Raw genomic sequence first — 18,625 nt, 5'->3', positions numbered from 1 at the left:
CCCTGCCCAACATCCAATAGATGTTATTCTTATATGTGCACTTATGTGTTGATCAGTTAATACCAATTTGATGGTGAGTACATGTGGTGCTTGTCTTTCCGTTCCACACTGACTTTTTACCAGAGAGGGACTGATGTTAACAGCTACATAGAGATTTGAAAATATGTATCCAGCAGTCCCCAACCTTTCTGGCACCAGGGACCGATTTCATGGAAGACAACTTTTCCACAGACTGTGGGGGTTTTGGGGTGCAGTGCGGAGCTCTGCGGCCTGGACCCTAACAGGCCAATCCATGGCCCCAGGGTTGGGGATGGCAGGATATGTCCATGCAACAAATACTCAATTAATAAATATTTATGGAGCCAAGCACTTGAGATATTCACTGACAAAACCAAAAGATCCCTGCCTTCAGAGAGCTTATATTCTATCAGGGGTGGACAAATGATAAACAATGGGTACAATAAATAGTAATTTGTATGTAATAAAATGAGATGGGGGGAAGATAATGCAGGGTAAAGAGAACAGGAAAGGCTGAGGTAAAATGTTAAACATATAATCACTATATGACCCAGAAATTCCACTGCTAGGTAATATACCCCAAAGAATTAAAAAACATACGTCTACACAAAACCTGGTACATAAATATTCACAGCAGCATGATTCGTAATAGCCAGAAAGTCAAAACACCCCAAATGCTCAACAACACGTGAATGGGTAAACACCATGTGCAACATCCTTACAATGGAATATTATCAATCAATAAACAGGAATGAAGTACTGCCACATGCTACGACATGTATGAACCTTGAAAACATCATGTTAAGTGAAATAAGCCAGCCACAAAGGACAAATATTGTATGTTTCCACTTATATGTGGCACCCAGAATAGACAAATTCATAGAGACAGAAAGTAGACTAGAGGTTACCAGGGGCTGGGGGAGGGAGAGAATGGGGATTCACCATCTGAAGGGTACAGAGTTTCTGTTTGGGATGATGAAAAAGTTCTGGAAATGGACAGTAGTGATGTTGCACAACATTGTGACTGTACTTAATGCCATTGAATTGTACACTTAGAAATGTTTAAAATGGTAAATTTTGTTGTGTATGTTTTACCACAATTTATTTTAAAAGCCATCAACATATTACTATTGCCTCCTAAACAGTGAAATCTAGCTCAGGCCCAGGTCCTCTTTGTTCTCTTTTCCTCATACCACCCTGCCCCAGAAGCCAGCAGAAATCGGAGCCCTGCTCACAGAGATTTCCCTGGTAGCCAGATCTGGGCATTGTGACTGGCCTTCAAGGACGTAAGTGATCAATCCTAATCCAAGTGAGGCCAAATTCTATCACCCCATAATTTGAAGTTTAAGAAAAGAGAAACAGAATATAGGAGTTGCTGGATCCAAGTCACATAAATGGTGGGACCCAGAGAGAAGGTCCTGCTATTGAGATTTGTACAGTCCTGTGGGTTTCTGCCTTTCCCATGCTCAGTTGTTGAGCTCATCCTTTAATTTCTTGGAGCTTCTCCAGTATCTTCACAATAAATTTCCGTCTTGGCTCAAACTAGCCAGAGATGGTTTCTGTTCCTTACCAACAAAGTAATTATGTTACTTCTAATATAATATAGTCTTTCAATTACTAAGCTTTATCTATGTGGGCAAAGTGATATACAAGTATCCCTTGCTTTCCAAATCTTCTGAGCTTTCATGATCAGACAGTAAGAATGAGGACAGCAAGGGACACCTATAAATTGTTTTTCTTTTTTTTCATTTTTATTTTTTTATTTCAGCATATTATGGGGGTGCAGATGATTAGGTTACGTATGATGCCCTTGTCCCCTCTCCCCCCCAAGTCTGAGCTATAAATTGTTTTTCAAGAGTTCCAAGGCAGTTCACCACAGGTGTGCAAAGAATTTAATTAAACGTGAGTTGGAATATGAGTTGGAGAGCACTTTATTCTCTGAAATTTTTACAAATAATACATTTTGCTTTTCCTCTATAAAATTAACAACTTTTAAACTAGTTTCATTTTTTGAGTTTTTGTTGGGTTTGTTTGTCTATTTGGTCATTTGGGCTCTTATATGTTTAGGTCTGATGAGCCATATAAATTCGCTACATATTTTGAAGAATTCTCTTTTCAATAGGCGATAGTATGTGGAGAACAGTAGTGTCTGTCCTTAGTGATTGTTTCACAATTAGTCATTACCACAAGATCGCAGAGAGCTAGATAACTAGGAATTACTTCATCGGAAACCTAGTGTTAGCTGGGAATCTCAGCTACTCAGGAGGCTAATGTGGGAGGATCACGTGAGGCCAGGATTGTTCAAGACCAGCCTGGGCAATATAGCGAGACCCCTGCCCGTAAAAAAATTTTTTTTTAATTAACCAGGTGTGGTGGAGCACACGTGCAATCCCGGCTACACAAAAGGCTGAGGTGGGAGGATCCTTGAGGCCGGGAGTTTGAGGCTGCAGTGAGATATGATTGTGCCACTGCACTCAAGCCTGGGTAACAAAGCAAAATCCTGTCTTGAAAAAAAAAACCTAAGTTTTCTCTAAGACTCTGTCAAAGAATTCTCTTAAATAACTAATATATAATAAAAGTCCAGCATTTTGTAATCTGCACAAAGACATTTTTATGATGATATTTTAACAGTGACTCAAACATGTCAGTAATATTAGTAGATTGACCTTCAATAATACATTTGAATTCTAAGAATTTAGATATGAATTTAGATTATGCTTTGTTCACTTCCTTAGACTTCCCTGCATTCATGGGAATCTATCCATGGCCTTTATCTCTTATTAAAACATCAAAGGAGAAGACAGCATGATGGACTCCATGCCAGAGGATATTCTATAACAAGTGGGAATGCACGCTCGTGTGTATGTGTGTGTGTGTGTGTGTGTGTGTGTGTCTGTGTGTTCTGAACAGTCATATGCAGTATGAGGTAAAAAAATATCAAAAATAACTATTTTAGATGAAAAGTTGTCCTTATTGCCAAACCTTCCAGGATCAATAAGACTCTAACTTCATGATTCATGAAGAAAAACTATGAAGCACTGGAGATGGGGGGAAACAAGGAGAAAGGAGATAAAAATATAACAAAAGGGGCTGGGTATAGTGTATAAATTCCCCCAAATAATTGCCAAGTTTCTTCTTGACTGGGTTTGATAGTCCTGACCTCATTATCTCAGGTCTCAGTAAATTTGGCATACATGACAAAGATCGAAAGCAGTCTTACTAATTTCAGAGGCTCTGAACCAAACTTAAACCTCTCACATTTGGTAAATAAGCATAAAACAGGTTCTCAGATTATTTCTTCTGTCTTTATAAATCTCAACAATATCAAATTGTTCACTTCAGTTTTTTGGAGCTATTAAAATAGTAAAATTGCACCTATTTTTTGAAGTGAAAGAAAAAAGTACCAAGAATACATGATCAATTATGGGCGTAGATTTGAGAGAAATTCATCCTAATGATACTTCAAAGTTCAGATTAAGTGCCACCTCCTCCTTGAAGCCCCCCAGGTCATCCCAGGCAGGAGAGAAAGAATGTGACTCTTCTGACTTCCTACGATACTGTTTTTAATTATCTTTTGGGCATCTGAAAAGAACTGCTATACATTGCAGTTATTCAAAACCAGTCTTATCCCCATCCCTAAATAATTACTACATTAATTTCACAAATATTTAGTTATCAGCTTCCCCTATAGTCCCAGCTACAGGGGAGGCTGAGGCAGGAGGATTGCTTGAGGCCAGGACTTCGAGGCTGCAGTGCACTCTGAACGCACCTGTAAAAAGCCACTGTACTCCAGCCGGGACAACATAATGAAATCTCATATCTAAATAATAATAATAATTAAATAAAATAATAATTTATATAATTAAAACAGCTTAATATCTGGCATTTTTTCACTTGTGTATCTCCAGCACATAGTAAGGGCTCAAGAAATATTTATTGAATGAACTAATGGGTCAATCTGCAGCATGTCTCATCAGGGTAGTCACATGGACTCGATTCATGATGTAGACACACTTTCAATTTTAGTTTTTACTAAACCACCTGATATTTTAACTTATTTTTAATTCAAATCTGGAAATCTTTGGGTGGGTTGGTATAAACTATGTAATAACTATTGTTAATCAATTATTGATTTGAATTTTGAAAGAGCTAATCCATCCATTTCAAAGATAGTCAATAAAAGCACTTAGCTGATTTATTTCAATCACCAAAAAGAAAAATCCCCTCACAAACCAATGCTATAAAAGTTGACTCAGGCAATAAAAGTTTCATACTGACTACTATTAACAAAATGAACAAGTCAGCCATGCTAAAATGCATACTTCTTACACATATAAACAGACTTCTAAAATAAAAGACTATCAATGGTCCCCGACTTAAAATGGGGTTACATGTGATAAACCCATTGTAAGTTGAAAATATCAAAAATGCATTTAAGACACCTAACCTACCAAACATCATAGCTTAGCCTAGCCTACCTTAAACTTGTTCAGAACATTTACACTAGCCTACAGTTGGGCAAAATCATCTAACACAAAGCCTACTTTATAATAAAGTGTTGAATTATCTCATGTAATTTATTGAATACTGTACTGAAAGTGAAAAACAGAATGGTTTCATGAGTACTGAAAGTACAGTTTCTACTGAATGCATATCACTTTGATACCATTATAAAGTTAAAAAATCATAAATCAAACCATGGAAACATTGTAAGTCAGTGACCATCTGTATATATTTACTGCATGAATTAAATCAACCAACATAATTGCTCAGCATTACTGGCCAGACAAACACTTTTCCATAATAACATTTTAAAATACCAATAATAACCAAGAACAAATTTTTTTTTTCGGAGACAGAGTCTCACTCTGTTGCCTGGGCTAGAATGCAGTGGTGTCATTACAGCTCACTGCAACCTCAAACTTCTGGGCTCAAGCGATCCTCCTACCTCAGTCTTTTGAGTGTCTGGGACTACAGGCACGCACCACCATGCCAAGCTAATTTTTTTTATTTTTTAAAATTGTTTGTAGAGACAGGGCTCTTGCTATGTTACTCAGGCCGGTCTCAAACTCTTGACCTCAAGCAATCCTCCTGCCTCAGCCTCCTAAGGTGCTACGATTACTGGTATGAGCCACCACGGCAGCTATATGTTTAATGGTAAATATATGACTATCTATTTCAGCAACATGCAGTTTCCTAGTTTGTGGTTTTCCTCCACTGACCATGACCAGGAAAATGCTTTATTTATGCTTTTTAAAGTAAATATTGTTGATTAACAGTAATAAGAAATGAAGAATCCTTAAAAACATCATTTTCATTTTAGTTAACTTTCCTGATTACAGACAGTTAATTAAAGAAACATACAAAATCTGGGAAATACAAGAAATATAAAAATTAAAATTAAAATCGCCCATTCACTTACCATACAGGGTCAACCACTGTTAATATGCTGTTCTATTTTCCATGTATATTGTTCTGAATATTTTTATTAAAATTGTGGTTTTCTAAAGGTATATATTTTAAAACTTTTCCATCAAAATCAGCATGGGAGTTTAAATACAACACAAAAAGAAGGCATCAATACATTCGAAGGTCACATTTTTATCCATTAAATGAATGAATGATCATTAAAGTTTCACATGTCTGATTATAATCCAGTGATCCATTACCAAGTTCTAATATTTAAAAATGGTAACATTCAGTGTTAATATACTATAAATTTTTCATAAAAGTCCACTGTTACTTCTTCTTTTATATTTATATATGAAGACATGCCCTCAGCCCGGAATTTAGGTTTTAAAGTTTGAATCTATAGTATTCTGTCTGTACTCTCTAAGTTATTTACACACTAGCTGCACAAGAACAATTCCAAAGGGAAAACATGATTGTGAAAAGTGCTACCTATACAAAAATAAAAAGCTTCTGTTAAACCTAGAATGAAGCCAAGCAGTTGCCTCTGAATTCAATTCCATCAAAGCCAAGCCATCAGAGGCACTTGAGAAGGAATGGTTGTTTACCAAACTGAGCTCTCACTGCCAGAGAGGGTCCAAAAGCTGCGCTGTTATTTATGGAATGACTTTTAGGTTTAAGAAATAGTCGACCTTTCAGCTTAAAATAGACTTTATGCTCACCACTTCAGAAACTATCTTTTTGCTTATGCTGATTTCAAGTTCCACACATCATACTCCTAACACTTAGACTTTCCAAAACAACTCGGTATTCAAGATTCTATCATCTTCCTCCTCCTCACTAAACAGACAAGCAAATGTCCAATGGACTTTTCGATATTTTTATCACATTATCATATGCCTTAGCCAAAACAAAGCTAAGCTTATATGCCTGGTAATAGCAGGAAATAATGGCTATTATCTGAAAGATATTAAACACATCTTACGCAAAAATAAAAGTTGACTATAATCATTTCACACTTCATCTACAACTCCCCACTGATCAAACAGTCCTATTACGGGAAACATTTTTAAAACTATAATAAGAATAGCATAGTTAAATAAGTAAGAAAGAAAACATAATAAGTCAAATCTGCAAATATTTAAATATCAAAAATGTTTAGCATGAAGAAAAGATTAGGAAGAGAAATTTGAGGGACTATAATTGGGAAAAATAAAATAGCAGTTGCACAGTCTCATTCCTCTAAGGAATTAAGTCAGAATTATAAACTGTGGACGCCCCCCGCCCCATCACCCTACCTGACATCCATCCTTGAACATGGAAACAAAGGAATGGAAAAGGTGAAAGTTAAGTGTATTGGAAAAAATCAAGCAGGAAGTAAAATAAGGGCTGCAATCTTTTTGTCACTCTAAGAGACTATCATGATGCTTTGGGGTCAGTGCATCAACTGGTGACCATTTGACAGTTTTCTGAGACCTTAACTAGTAGGTGTTGGTTCTGAGAAGATCCAGAGAGGAAACCTCAAGCCAAGGTAGCAATGGCTTAAACATACATATATAGACAGACACACACAAATATATACACTTACACACTTTTCATTTACTAGCCTCTTAACCATGCAGAAAATAGCCAAGGAAGGAATGACACGCCTTTTACTTATTCTACTATCCCACCATCCCAAGAATTCTGTTATGCTCAGTCCCCACTCTGTGGTACCTGACCATTGGTGAAGTCAATGTCCCCAGAAATATAAACATTTGTTGTCAGATGTGGTAGCAACAGGGGAAACAAATCCCAGGAGAGAGAAAATGAGGGGGAGACAATTAACACTTCATTTGAGATTGTACAGTATATCCCAAAACCCCCCCGTTCCCTTTTAAAAGAAACATAAAGAGTATAACCCTAAAATGTACCAGTAGAAAAAAGTCAGTTTATTTAAAATACATTCACCATCTTCATTCGATAGGATTTAAAGCAATTTTCCATAAGTCTATACAAGTATTTCCTAAATGAATCTTTAGATGAAAGATTAAATTAGGAAATACAAACCAGGGCACCTACAAACAGAGAGAAGAACAATAACAACAACTCATTTTGCAACAATTCAGGATTCAGAAAAATCAGGTAAATACTGGTTAAAGGATAAGGTCAAATCTTTGCAACTGAGGCGTTCAAATTTTGCACAAATAGTCGGAGAAATCAAACTGAAAAGCCGGGTCACAGAGTCCAAGAAAATCTTCCTCCAACTCCAGTCAAAAGGCCCTCAAAAGGGGCCCACTAAATTCAAATAAAGTGAAATCCCATGACTTTTCCTCAGCTGAAAAAGTCATTACCTTATTGCAAAAATTTCCAAAAGCTACATAACAACAATGTATATCCTCAAAAACATTTACACACTAAATATTAAAATCAAATGAAATTTATTTGCAAATAAATATCTAGTCACTACCTTGAAATGCTGTATAAACTCAATTCTTATTAACTACCTTCCTAAGCTAAATTTGAAAAATTATCATGCTACTAAATGTGTCAAATGGATGAAGAGCTAAAATGGAAATCAAAAACTTGTAGTCTAACTTTTAGCTCTTCTGTTAGGTCTTTAATCTTACAGTGGAACAAATTTTGGCTGAATATATACAATGCCAATGTCTCCAATCTGATTCACTTTAACAATTTATATGCCTTTGAATAAAGTTTGCGATTCTACATGCAAAAATACAACCATAATGTAGATTTTCCTAGCAACTTTCTAAAAAAGGAATCTTTTTATTTTTTTCACTCACTTTTATAATACCCCCAGGGAGAGGGAGAACAGTATCTGTTCTTCTTCTTAGTCTCCATGAAGACAGGCTGATATGAGAAAAGAATAAATGATGTGAACAAGGTCACATGGCTAATTAGCAGCAGACCTAGGCCAACAGACATCCAACTAACAGAAGAGCAAGGAAGTTCAACTAGAAGTATGCACTCTGTCTTTGATATAGCAAGGGTAAAAATAATGATCCTATTACAACATAATAAGAAACTACAGCTACCATCTCACTTTGGTTTCATAGCCTTAAAATTGACTTGCAAAATAAATTATCTACCAATTGTACTCTGAGCTAACAATTGGGGATGCTACCCCAACATATGCCTAGATAAGATTCCATATGGCATGGACATATGCTCCCATGAGCTTTATAACTCCTAAAAATCTGAGGGTAGTGTGGTTCCACAAGCTAAAGAAAGTCCTAAACATTAAAACCAAGCATGACTATCTAAAAAACTGCAATGTCAGTTTTTGAACAAAACAATCATGTTCAATCGGTCTGATTTCTCAGGATAAAAGCATCAAATGCTATAGTTCATGGCCATTAGGAAATGAAATAGGATTATTTCTCAAAAATTGAAACTTTTCATCCCTGAATTTTAGAAAATTATTTTATTAATATAAACAGAATCCCTAACTTTGAAAACTATCCGCATGTTAATAAAAATCAATGAGATGAACACAAAATACCTCAGTTTTAAATTATGATAAAATATTTTGGTTTAGTTAATAAGGTCAAATCTCAGTTTTAACATCTTATCTAACAACTCCCACAGAAATATATATACACTGTGATGGCAGGAGGTACAAGAAGAGGACTGCAAGAAGCCATGAACAAACCTTCATGTTTGGGCACAAGAGTCCAGTTAGTTCTGTTGTGATGTGTGACTTATGGTCGGGAAAACAAATTTACTTCTTACCTCCAAAGTTTCCTGTTTTCTCTTATATGACTTTTAAATTTAATATTTATAAGAATAGAAAATGAACAGCATGATCCCTTTAGAAATCAAATGAGCTTTTTTAAAAAAGATACCAGATGCTTTCTGAAAGCAAATTAAAAGTTTTTGCAACATTATTTGCATATCTCATATACAACAGAATTTTGAAATGTTCATAAATGAGATAATTAATAATTTCAGGTTGAATTCTATTTGATATTCCCAACATGTTTTCTGGGCTGTCCTGTTTTCAAAGCAGAAAGTTCTAAATTTTTATATATCATAAATGTAATGATGTCGTTACTGTCAAGCGAGAAATCACAGCACTTTTAATTTTACAGTTTGCCTCAATTATTCTACAAGGATTCTCTCAACTTAGAACCCATTTAAGTCTTAGGCTAGCATCATACTGCCCTTGAGTACCCTTTGGACACTGTTCACGAAGGCCAGGAGATTGCATCAGGGTAGATCAGCAACTTTTACTGTAACTGTCCTTTGAAAAGATGTTACAGAAGCAAGTAGCAGGAGGGAGATAGCGCCATACCCAACTAACCTCTGAAGTATTACAAAGTTATCTGAACCTCTGAGCAATCTATGTCAGAAAAAGATGACCCAATCGAAGCCACATGTTTCACCAACGGCAGCGTTTCTAAAGACCCTTCCTCCCCATAGGATCTTGCTGCATGAGCGCCTTGTCATAAGAACCTCAACAAGACTCAGTTCATTAACAGAAAATAATACACTGAATAAACACACCCTAAGGAAACAACTTTTAAAACACAAGCAAGACATATTAAATACAAATAAGAAATATTTATACAAATGTATTTGCTACATTAAAGGTTATACAAGCTTATTTCTCTCAAGGCTTAAAGATTATTATATGTAACCAAAGAAAAGCACACTTGGCTGGGAATCTGGAGACAAGGTTAGAGTTCCAGCTTTTGGCATTAATGCCCTCTCTGTTTCTTGAGTTAGTCACTTCATTTCTCTTCACCTCAATTTCCTGAGCAGGGCCAACTCCACAACTGTTAAAGTTGCAGCTTCCTGATTTACCATCAATAGGCTTCTCTAATATTTGTTTTGTAAGTTATCCATATGCATACTACAAAAACATATTCCTTTCTTTGTCTAGGTTTTACACTCTATTCCTAATTCTTTTTATTATTTTTTCCACGAATATAACTATTGTTCACAGTCGCCAAGACAGTGATAATTACCCAAACAGCTAACACTTCCATAAGTGCTTATTATGTGCAGGGTACCCTGCTAAGCACTTTACATATATTAACTCTCTTCTTCCTCACCACAATCCTGTAAGGTAGAATCCATTATTATTCCTATTTTTCAGAACCAAGGAGACGAAGCACAGAAAGATTATGTAACTTACCCTGGGTCATAAGGTTTACAAGTGGAAGAGCCAGAATCTGAACCCCAGGCATTCTGTCCCTGGAGCCCATCCTGCTTAACTACTACATCACACACACCTAGGGAGTCTATGGAAGGTGAAGTGCAGCACAGCCATCTGCAAAATGTTGTTGGGGGCCCAAAAACTGAATTTGTACCATGAATGCTCTCAGAAACAATGGTAGCTCAAGACTTAAAACCCAGCATAAGCATTTGCCATTGATACTTATTCTTTCTATGCTTTAGTTTCACAAGTAAATAACATTGATGCAAAAGGGATTAAACTAAATCTACCTCCCTTCTTTTACCCATTAGGGGAAATGCACAAATATCAATAACAGGAACTGTGGAAGTACTGGTGACTTCCACATCCCAGGGCTGAGTAGGCAGCACTCAGTTACATACGTCATGTGCCTCAAAACCTGTAACACGGTTCGCAGTCAAGGTCCAGGGACTTTGCATGTTAAATCATGTGGCCCAAAACGTAAAGCTGAAAGTGGTAACCAGCCACGAGTGGAAACACCAGTTCCGCAGCCTAAAATCTCTAAGACTGGGGGAGTCTAAGTGCTGAGACCATGAGGTAACAAAAAATACCTGTGCATCAAAATACATTGCAGCGTGCAATTAAACTGCACACTGGTATTCACAATAAGGACAGAGAGAAAATACCAGTAATCAAGGAAGTTCTATTTAACCATTTAGCATGCTGTTTTTATATATAGATATATATAGATATAGATATATATATAATACCTATTTCCCCCATTCACAAACCGACTGAAATCTCAAGAGCTCTGCAGTTGGCTGAGTTCCAGGAGAGTTTCAGCATTTCAGTGGGCCAAGGCTGGGGTAGGGGAGAAGGCAGGTCTCAGTTCCAGAACCCAGGAGGCCCTCAGAAACCTCTGAGGGTCACAGCGCTGCGGACTCCCCTGGGCTGCCCACGACGGCGGGGCGAGTCCCTGCTTGGCCAGGCCAAAAGGAAATTACTTCAGCGAAGAGGGGACGGTGAGCTCCTCCCGCAGGACAAAGCCACACTTTGGCTCACCACATCGCTTAAGTTTCACGTCCAAGGCCACGGATTTCTATCAACTGCTCTTTCAAACCCGGCAGAGAGACAAGGGGCTGAGAGTCGTAGCCAGAAAAGATGGGAAGAGGGGTGTTTTGTTTTGCCCTTAAAGGAAAACAAACACACATTCTAGTCAAAACAACCCATGGAGACGCCAGAGAAGACTTCTTCGCCGGGCCTGTCTCAGGGCTTTTGAATCACTTCCTCCTTTCCTGATGTGTCTCTGAGCTTGAGATTACGAAGTAGCTGAGACAGTCTGCCTCTCGGGGCAGCTTCCTGCGAGCGAGCGCGCAAGCGGAGCGCACAGCGCGGTCGGCGGCGCAGATGGCCCGGCCCGGCCACCGCGGGCGGGAGCGGGAGGACGCGCGCGCGAGGAGGGACAGGGATGGGCTCCGAGGAGACTGAGCGCGAGCGCCGCCCGGCCCGCGTCCCCCGCTTACCCTAAGGTGCTGATGAAGCCGTTGACGGAGCCCTCCGCGTACAGGGACACGATGTCCCCTATGTAGAGGAAGCTAGACATTTTATCAGACATGCTGCTTCATGATCCAGAGCGCACGTCCCTCCTCTTCCCTGCGCCCTCGCCGCGCTCTCTCCAGGGAGCTGCCGCGGCACAGGCGGAACGGAGCGCAGGACCGCCGCGGCCCAGCGCGGCGGCGGAGGGCACAGCCAGAGACTGTGTGTCGCGGCTCAGCCCAGCTCCCGCGCCGGGCAAGCTGGGCAGGAGCGAAGCTGCAGCTATGGACACCCCGCCACGACCGCAGCCCGGGCGCCCTGAGAAGCCGCAGCCGCCGTCTCCCCAGCAGGTTTCCTGTTCCTTTCAGAAGTTTTCTCTCCAACACCTTTGCTCCTCCTCCTGCCTCCTCTCCCCACTCTGTGACCCTCCCCGCTCTGTGCCCCGACCCGGCCGTCACGGCCGCCGGGCGGGAGCTAGAGGTTGCAGAGCCCCTAGGTCCCCTCAGGGGAATTTTTGGACCAGGTGGTGGTGCCCATTGGGCGAGGGGGAGGGGAGGGACCCGGGGAGGAGGGGGCGCGCGGCCAATCAGGGAGCGGCGGCCGGGGGCGGAGCTGGACCGGGGCGGGGCGACTCCGCGGAGGCCTGGCCACCCGGGGAGCCGCGGCCGTGGCCGCACCGGCCCGCGCGGGGACAAGACGCTGGGCGGCGCTGGAAGCGTGGCGGAGGACCGGAGCCGGGGACGGACACGATATAGCGCCCTGGAGAGGTCGGACCCGGAGCGCGACAGTCCCTGCCTGGGAAAGCGGGGGAGCCTGCAGGGGGCAGGGAGAACTGCTCGCGGTAGGCGGTGGGGCGGGCGCGCAGCGGGAGCCGGGCACAGTGGCCTGAGCCCCGGGCCCTCCGGAGATGAAAAGATGGAGCCAGAGTGGGGTGAGTGGGTGGGGCAGGGGTGGGTGATTTGCTGACCAAGGGAGAGGAAGGCGTTGAAGTAAAGGAAAAAGTACAAATAAAAAATAAATACATAATAAAGAAAGTAAAAAAGGAGGAAAGGGAGGGAGGAAAGTCTCGATTTAGAGTATGTAGTTTGGGGTTTTTTTCCTCAAGTACATGGCGTTAGTGAAACTTGACCCGTCAACAGATGTCCAGGTGGACGCGAGCCTCCAAGGAGGTAAACGTCTCTCGGCCGAGCCACCAATTTTTGTAGCCAGCCGTTGGCGTTGAGGGCTCGGTAGAGCTGAGCCTTCTAATTCAGCCTCGGAGGCCGCGCCCCCTGCGCTTGCTTAATTACAAGCCGAGGTTAACCTTCCACCCCCGGGGACCCAGGGTCAACGTCTCCTTGACAGCCCTCTCTTGTTTACATTTAAAGCTGCTGACTCTTCAGGCTTCAGCGGTTATGGACGAAACCGACAGCAGGACACGTTTCCACGCCTTCTCTGTTGCTTTTGCCTCCCTCATCTTAGAATGTCATTTAAAAGCCTTATGCCCGATCCTTGTAGAAAATGCGGAGGAAGCAAACTAACTCTGTGTGGCGGTTATGACACTTGCCACCCAATTAAAAACTGCTACCTAAGTAATCCCCACAGAGCAAGGTTTGCATTTGGCGAAGGAACTGTGGGTGTGCAGAGGTGTGTGTACCATATTGTGCAACTGGCAAAAATCTAACTTCCAGTTCAAACATGGTTTGGGTTGAGACTTATTCTCACGTAATGGAATATAAACAACGAATAAGCTTAATATTGAAATGCTTGTGTTTAGAAAGCCTGCAGGATAGAAGAGAATGACACTGAGTCCAGGAAACGCCAGTGCAAAGCCTGTATATGTTGAGATAAACTGGACCCAGTCATTGTCATGCCATGCAGCTGACAGATTTCTGTGTTCTCCTTTGGAAAAGGTTACTTAGCAACTTAGAAATGCCTGTTACAGGATAGAAGCCTTCCTCTCTCTTCACACATGATATCACTGTTGGGAGCCTCCAAGACATTGGGCATATGAGTTATTAAAAAGCTTGAGATGGATTAAGATGACGACTCTGGAAATGGAGGTTTCCATTCATTGAAGAGATCTGTGCATTATATTCTATGGTTGTCCACACTGCACAGTATGTACAGTGCCATACATCCAGAAGACGATCAACAATTACGGATCAAAGTCATGAATATTGTTTATTTCTTCAAGGCACAAACAATAATATCTATGGACAACACATAACAAAATGAGTGGGTGATTGTTTATGATGATGAACAGGTGCAAACTTCAAGCCACGTACCCACATCCAATGTCTTTCTTCTTCCTCATCCCATCCCCACCATCCACCACCCAGAGTGTTCAGTATAGTCTGAGAACTGAATCTGCTCACTCTTCTGTGTTGGCATGGCAAAGATGATTAGCTGGCCACCAAAGATTCACACAGAGTCTTGGGGTCACTTTTTATTTCTTTCTCTACCAATTTCGTCCTTTCTGTTATCTCAACTATGTCTCATTTTCACCTCCCCCTATCATTGCTCTGTTCTACACAGTTGCCTGCTCACTGTTTTCCACCCTTCCAGTCTTTCCCATCTGCCATCCCCATGGCAAGCCAGAGCTTCATACTTACAGAGTTGATCTCACCAAAACAGCTCAAACCTAACAGTGGCACCCATTGCCTACAGAAAGAAGTTTGAAGGCCTTCGCCTGCTGTTGTGAATGTTGCATGTGAACATCAGTCCCTCTAAATGGATTCTCCTGTGCTGAGAATACAAGACACTTCGCTCAGCCCTCACTCACTACGTCCTGGTGTTCCACACTGTCCATGATCTGGTCTCCCTCTCCTTCTACAACTTCTGTTTCTACTCTTGCATTCCTGACATCCAGGAAAGCCAGACTTTCCACACGTAATCTTGTACTTTTAATCTCCCTGCCTTTGAGTGTGATGTTCCATCTGCCAGAAATTCCTCTTCCTCCTTCCTTCCCCACCTCTGCATGGTCAAGCTCCACTTCCCCGGTGAAACTTCCCAGATACTACCAAGGCAAATTCTCCCTCCTCCTGAATTTCCATAGCCAGGCCAACCTGCCCCTAACATTTTTGTGTCCCTGTGGCAAAAACAATTGGAGGCCCTTGTAACATAGTCTAAATATTAAAAGTTCTTAATTAAGCTAATAAACTGTTAAAGGTAATGCAGAGAGAGCTCTGACCACAATCTCTGCAAAGAGCCATCCCTTGGCCACTCCTTCAGCCACCCTGTGCATGCCAGCTCTGCAGGCTCCACTTGGGAGATGAACAGGGGAGCCACTTATGCATGAGATTCTGGGGTCTTAGACACTCAGCACATAGTCTAGAAGGAGAATGAAATTCAGGTGCCTGGTGGGCATGTCCCCCTTAGACCAGAATAAGGTCCTCTAAAACTCAGTGCCCAAGCCAGGAGCCCAGTGACTGGTCTAAGGGCACATCCCTTTTAAGGTATCTCTCAACACTTTCCACCTTGCCTTCTTGCTGTATCTGTACATCTTGAGTCTTAGCAAACTAGAAGCATCCTGAGCATGAGCTCAGTGTCTAATTCATGTTTTATCCCTCACGGGGCCTAACAGAACCCATTTAGGGCTTCAATAAATATTTGATACATAAATGAAATAATAAATAACTAATGTTGAATTTTCAAATGCTTAAATATTTTTATTACTTTGGATGATGAGAACAGAAGTCTGTCAAATGGCGTTCAAAGAGTCTCCTGTGCTGAGATCAGTCACTACAGTGAAAGCTCAAGTCATCATGCCCTAAAATATCTATAGGGAGAGGTAATAAATAGAGTGTAATATTTGAAATGTTTACCCCAAAGGATTGAATATATTAAAAATAATATTCTAGTAAAGAGTTCTTCCAGCAAAGATGTTTGCATGGTAATTTATATTCAGCATTCATTTGGCTCTCCTCAGATCAATACTAGAAATGAAAGGGTTTGCAATCTATTATCTGTCAACTGAATGTGTCCTGAATTGCTTTCCTCACTCCCTGCCTTGTAATATAATTTTTAATAGTAACTGGTTTATTGAACAGTCTTCATGAGGTGCAAATAAAATATGCGTTTTTAAATCATTTCCTTTCAACAAAGGGAAATGTACTATCAAATCTACAAATTCTGTTTCTTAATAATATTTCAAAGAGAGCCCTCAGATTTAGAATTATTTTCAGTTATTAAAAATACAACACACACCAGAGCCCGGTTTAGAACATTTGTCTCATCCCTTCCAGGCCTCCTGAGATCAATGGGCTGCCTCAGGAAGGGGGTGTGGGCTGCTCTATTATTCCTTCTCACACATCTTCACATTTTAGCTCCCTGGGTGTTGGGATAGGGAAGGAAGATCAGGATGAAATGAGCAAACGTATAATTCTGACCTGATCTCAGTCCCCGCTTGTCTGGCCAACTGACTGGTTGCAGAGGCCTCTTGTCAGGTGGGTATCAAATGCTGGCTCTCTGTTGGGCACATGGGTGAGGAAGGATGTCAGTAGCTCTGAAGGACCTCTGCAGTGCACCGTTCTTTGAAGTGGGAGAGCTTGCCTCAGCCTGACTTCTTCTAAACCCGCTCTGCTTCAATCCTGACGTAGGCAGACCAGCCCCTTAGGTGGAGTTCTAGCAAGCCTGGCCTCCTTTTGACCAGGGGAGATTTAGGCAAAGTCTGTTTCATGATGACACAATCTGTACCGTAGCACAGGGCCCCTGCTTGATTTCATGTTTTTCTGATGCCATCTTGAAATTCTTGATCATGTTGAATAAGAGGCCCTGCAATTTCACTTTTAACTGGGCCATGCAAATATGTAGCCACCCCTGAATCCAGGTATCCATACCACTCCAAACAGTGGGCATGTAAACTGCTCCACTAGTTCCCCTCATTCCATCAATTGTTCTCTCTCTCTCCAATTCTTTTTTGCCTACTCAGACAGATAAACAAGTGTGACTTTCCAACTCACCTTCAATTAGGAAATTCGAGGCCAGTCTCTTCCATTGTTTATGAATTCCCTTCCAAAATATCCTCCAAGGAAACAAGGGAAAGTCTCTACCACCCCTCACTAGGCCAAAAATGGACAACTCTGCCAATTCACCATAATCAATTTGTATTCACTATGGAGAGTTTTATGGATTCATTCTGTAATAAATATACATTAGTCTGGCCAGGCTCACACCTGTAATCCCAGCATTTTGGGAGGTGGAGGAGGAAGGATCACTTGAGCCCAGGTGTATGAGATCAGCCTGGACAACACAGAAAGACCCAGACTCTACAAAAAAATATGAAAAATTAGCCAACCATGATGGCCTACACCTGTAGTCCCAGCTACTTAGGAGGCTGAGGCAGGAGGATCACTTGAACCCAGGAGTTTGAGGCTGCAGTGAACTATGATCACAGCACTGGACTCCAGCCTAGGTGACAGAGCAAGACCTCATCTCTAAAAAATAAAATAAAATAAAATAATTAGTTATTTATACTTCCTGCTGTGAATTTTTGGACTAAAAATGTGTCCTTGAGGCCTCTGGAGCCAAGCTGAAAAGAGAAAGGTGGATGGTATAGGTGAGAATGTAACCATTCTCAGCCACTATTCTCTCGGCATTCCTGTGAGGTAGATCCTGTAGTCATTGTCCCTGAATCCATCCCCCTACCCCCCATTGTGTGACAGCCTGGATGGGGTTAACATCACCCCCAACTCCAAGTGTGGGTCCTGACTAGTCTAAACCAGTGCTTCTCAAGCTTTAGTAGGTAAAAGAAGCATTTGGAGAACTTGTTAAAACACAAATCCTTGGGCTCCATCCCCCGAGGTTCTGCTTTAGCAGGTCTGGGGTGAGGCTTACCATCATTTCTGAAGAGAGTGATTGTGCAATACATGGGCAGGAGTTGAGGGAGATGGGGTTGAAACAAACCTTGGCTAGTGGGAAGACCTTTCTAAGAAAATGACTTGTTTTTCATTTTTATTTTGAAATAACCTCAAACTCACAGAAAAGTTGCAAGAATACATACCTTTAACCCAAATTCAGCAATTTTTATAATGTGCCACATTTTTTTTATCACTTTCTCTACACACACACAATTTATTTTCAGAAACATTTGAGTGTAGATTGCATACATTGTGCCCATATACCATTTAATACTTCATGTATAACTAAGAACAAAGGTAGTCTCTTATTTAGCCAATGTACAGACATCAGGTTCAGGAAATTTAACATTGATGTAAAACTTTAATATACTGTTCATATCCCAATGCTGTCAATTGTCCCAACAGTGTCTTTTAGGCATTTTTTTTCCTCTAGGACAGAATTCTGTCTAGGACCATGTATAGCTGTGGTCCCCAAGGACTGGTCTGTGGCCTGTTGGGAACTGGGCCAGCATCACTGCCTGAGTTCTGCCCACCCACTCGCACTTCAACCCCCACCCACCCCCGTCCATGGAAAAATTGTCTTCCATGAAACTTAGGAACTGGACTGCACAGTTGGACTGTTCAGCTGTCACGTTTCCTTAGTCTCTTTTAATTTGTAACAATTCCTCAGCTATACTTTGTC

The 18,625-nt window shown here is 41.1% G+C and overlaps 1 protein-coding gene across 1 annotated transcript in view; it reads right to left on the bottom strand.

Annotated features, from left to right (window-relative positions):
- The window catches only part of ITPR2 (inositol 1,4,5-trisphosphate receptor, type 2), a 505,193-nt gene extending 492,702 nt beyond the window's left edge, over positions 1-12,491 (bottom strand). Inside the window, exon 1 of the mRNA XM_012641030.1 lies at positions 12,091-12,491. Coding sequence (XP_012496484.1) covers positions 12,091-12,182 — 92 coding nt within the window. The 5' untranslated portion in view covers positions 12,183-12,491. The remainder of the gene's footprint in view (positions 1-12,090) is intronic.
- Positions 12,492-18,625: the final 6,134 nt, after the last annotated feature.

Source organism: Propithecus coquereli, unplaced genomic scaffold (genome assembly GCF_000956105.1).
Source record: "Propithecus coquereli isolate 6110/MARCELLA unplaced genomic scaffold, Pcoq_1.0 Scaffold16, whole genome shotgun sequence".
Lineage (NCBI taxonomy): Eukaryota > Metazoa > Chordata > Mammalia > Primates > Indriidae > Propithecus > Propithecus coquereli.
The sequence above is the reverse complement of the archived record's forward strand: the minus strand, read 5'-3'. Positions and strand labels throughout refer to the sequence as shown.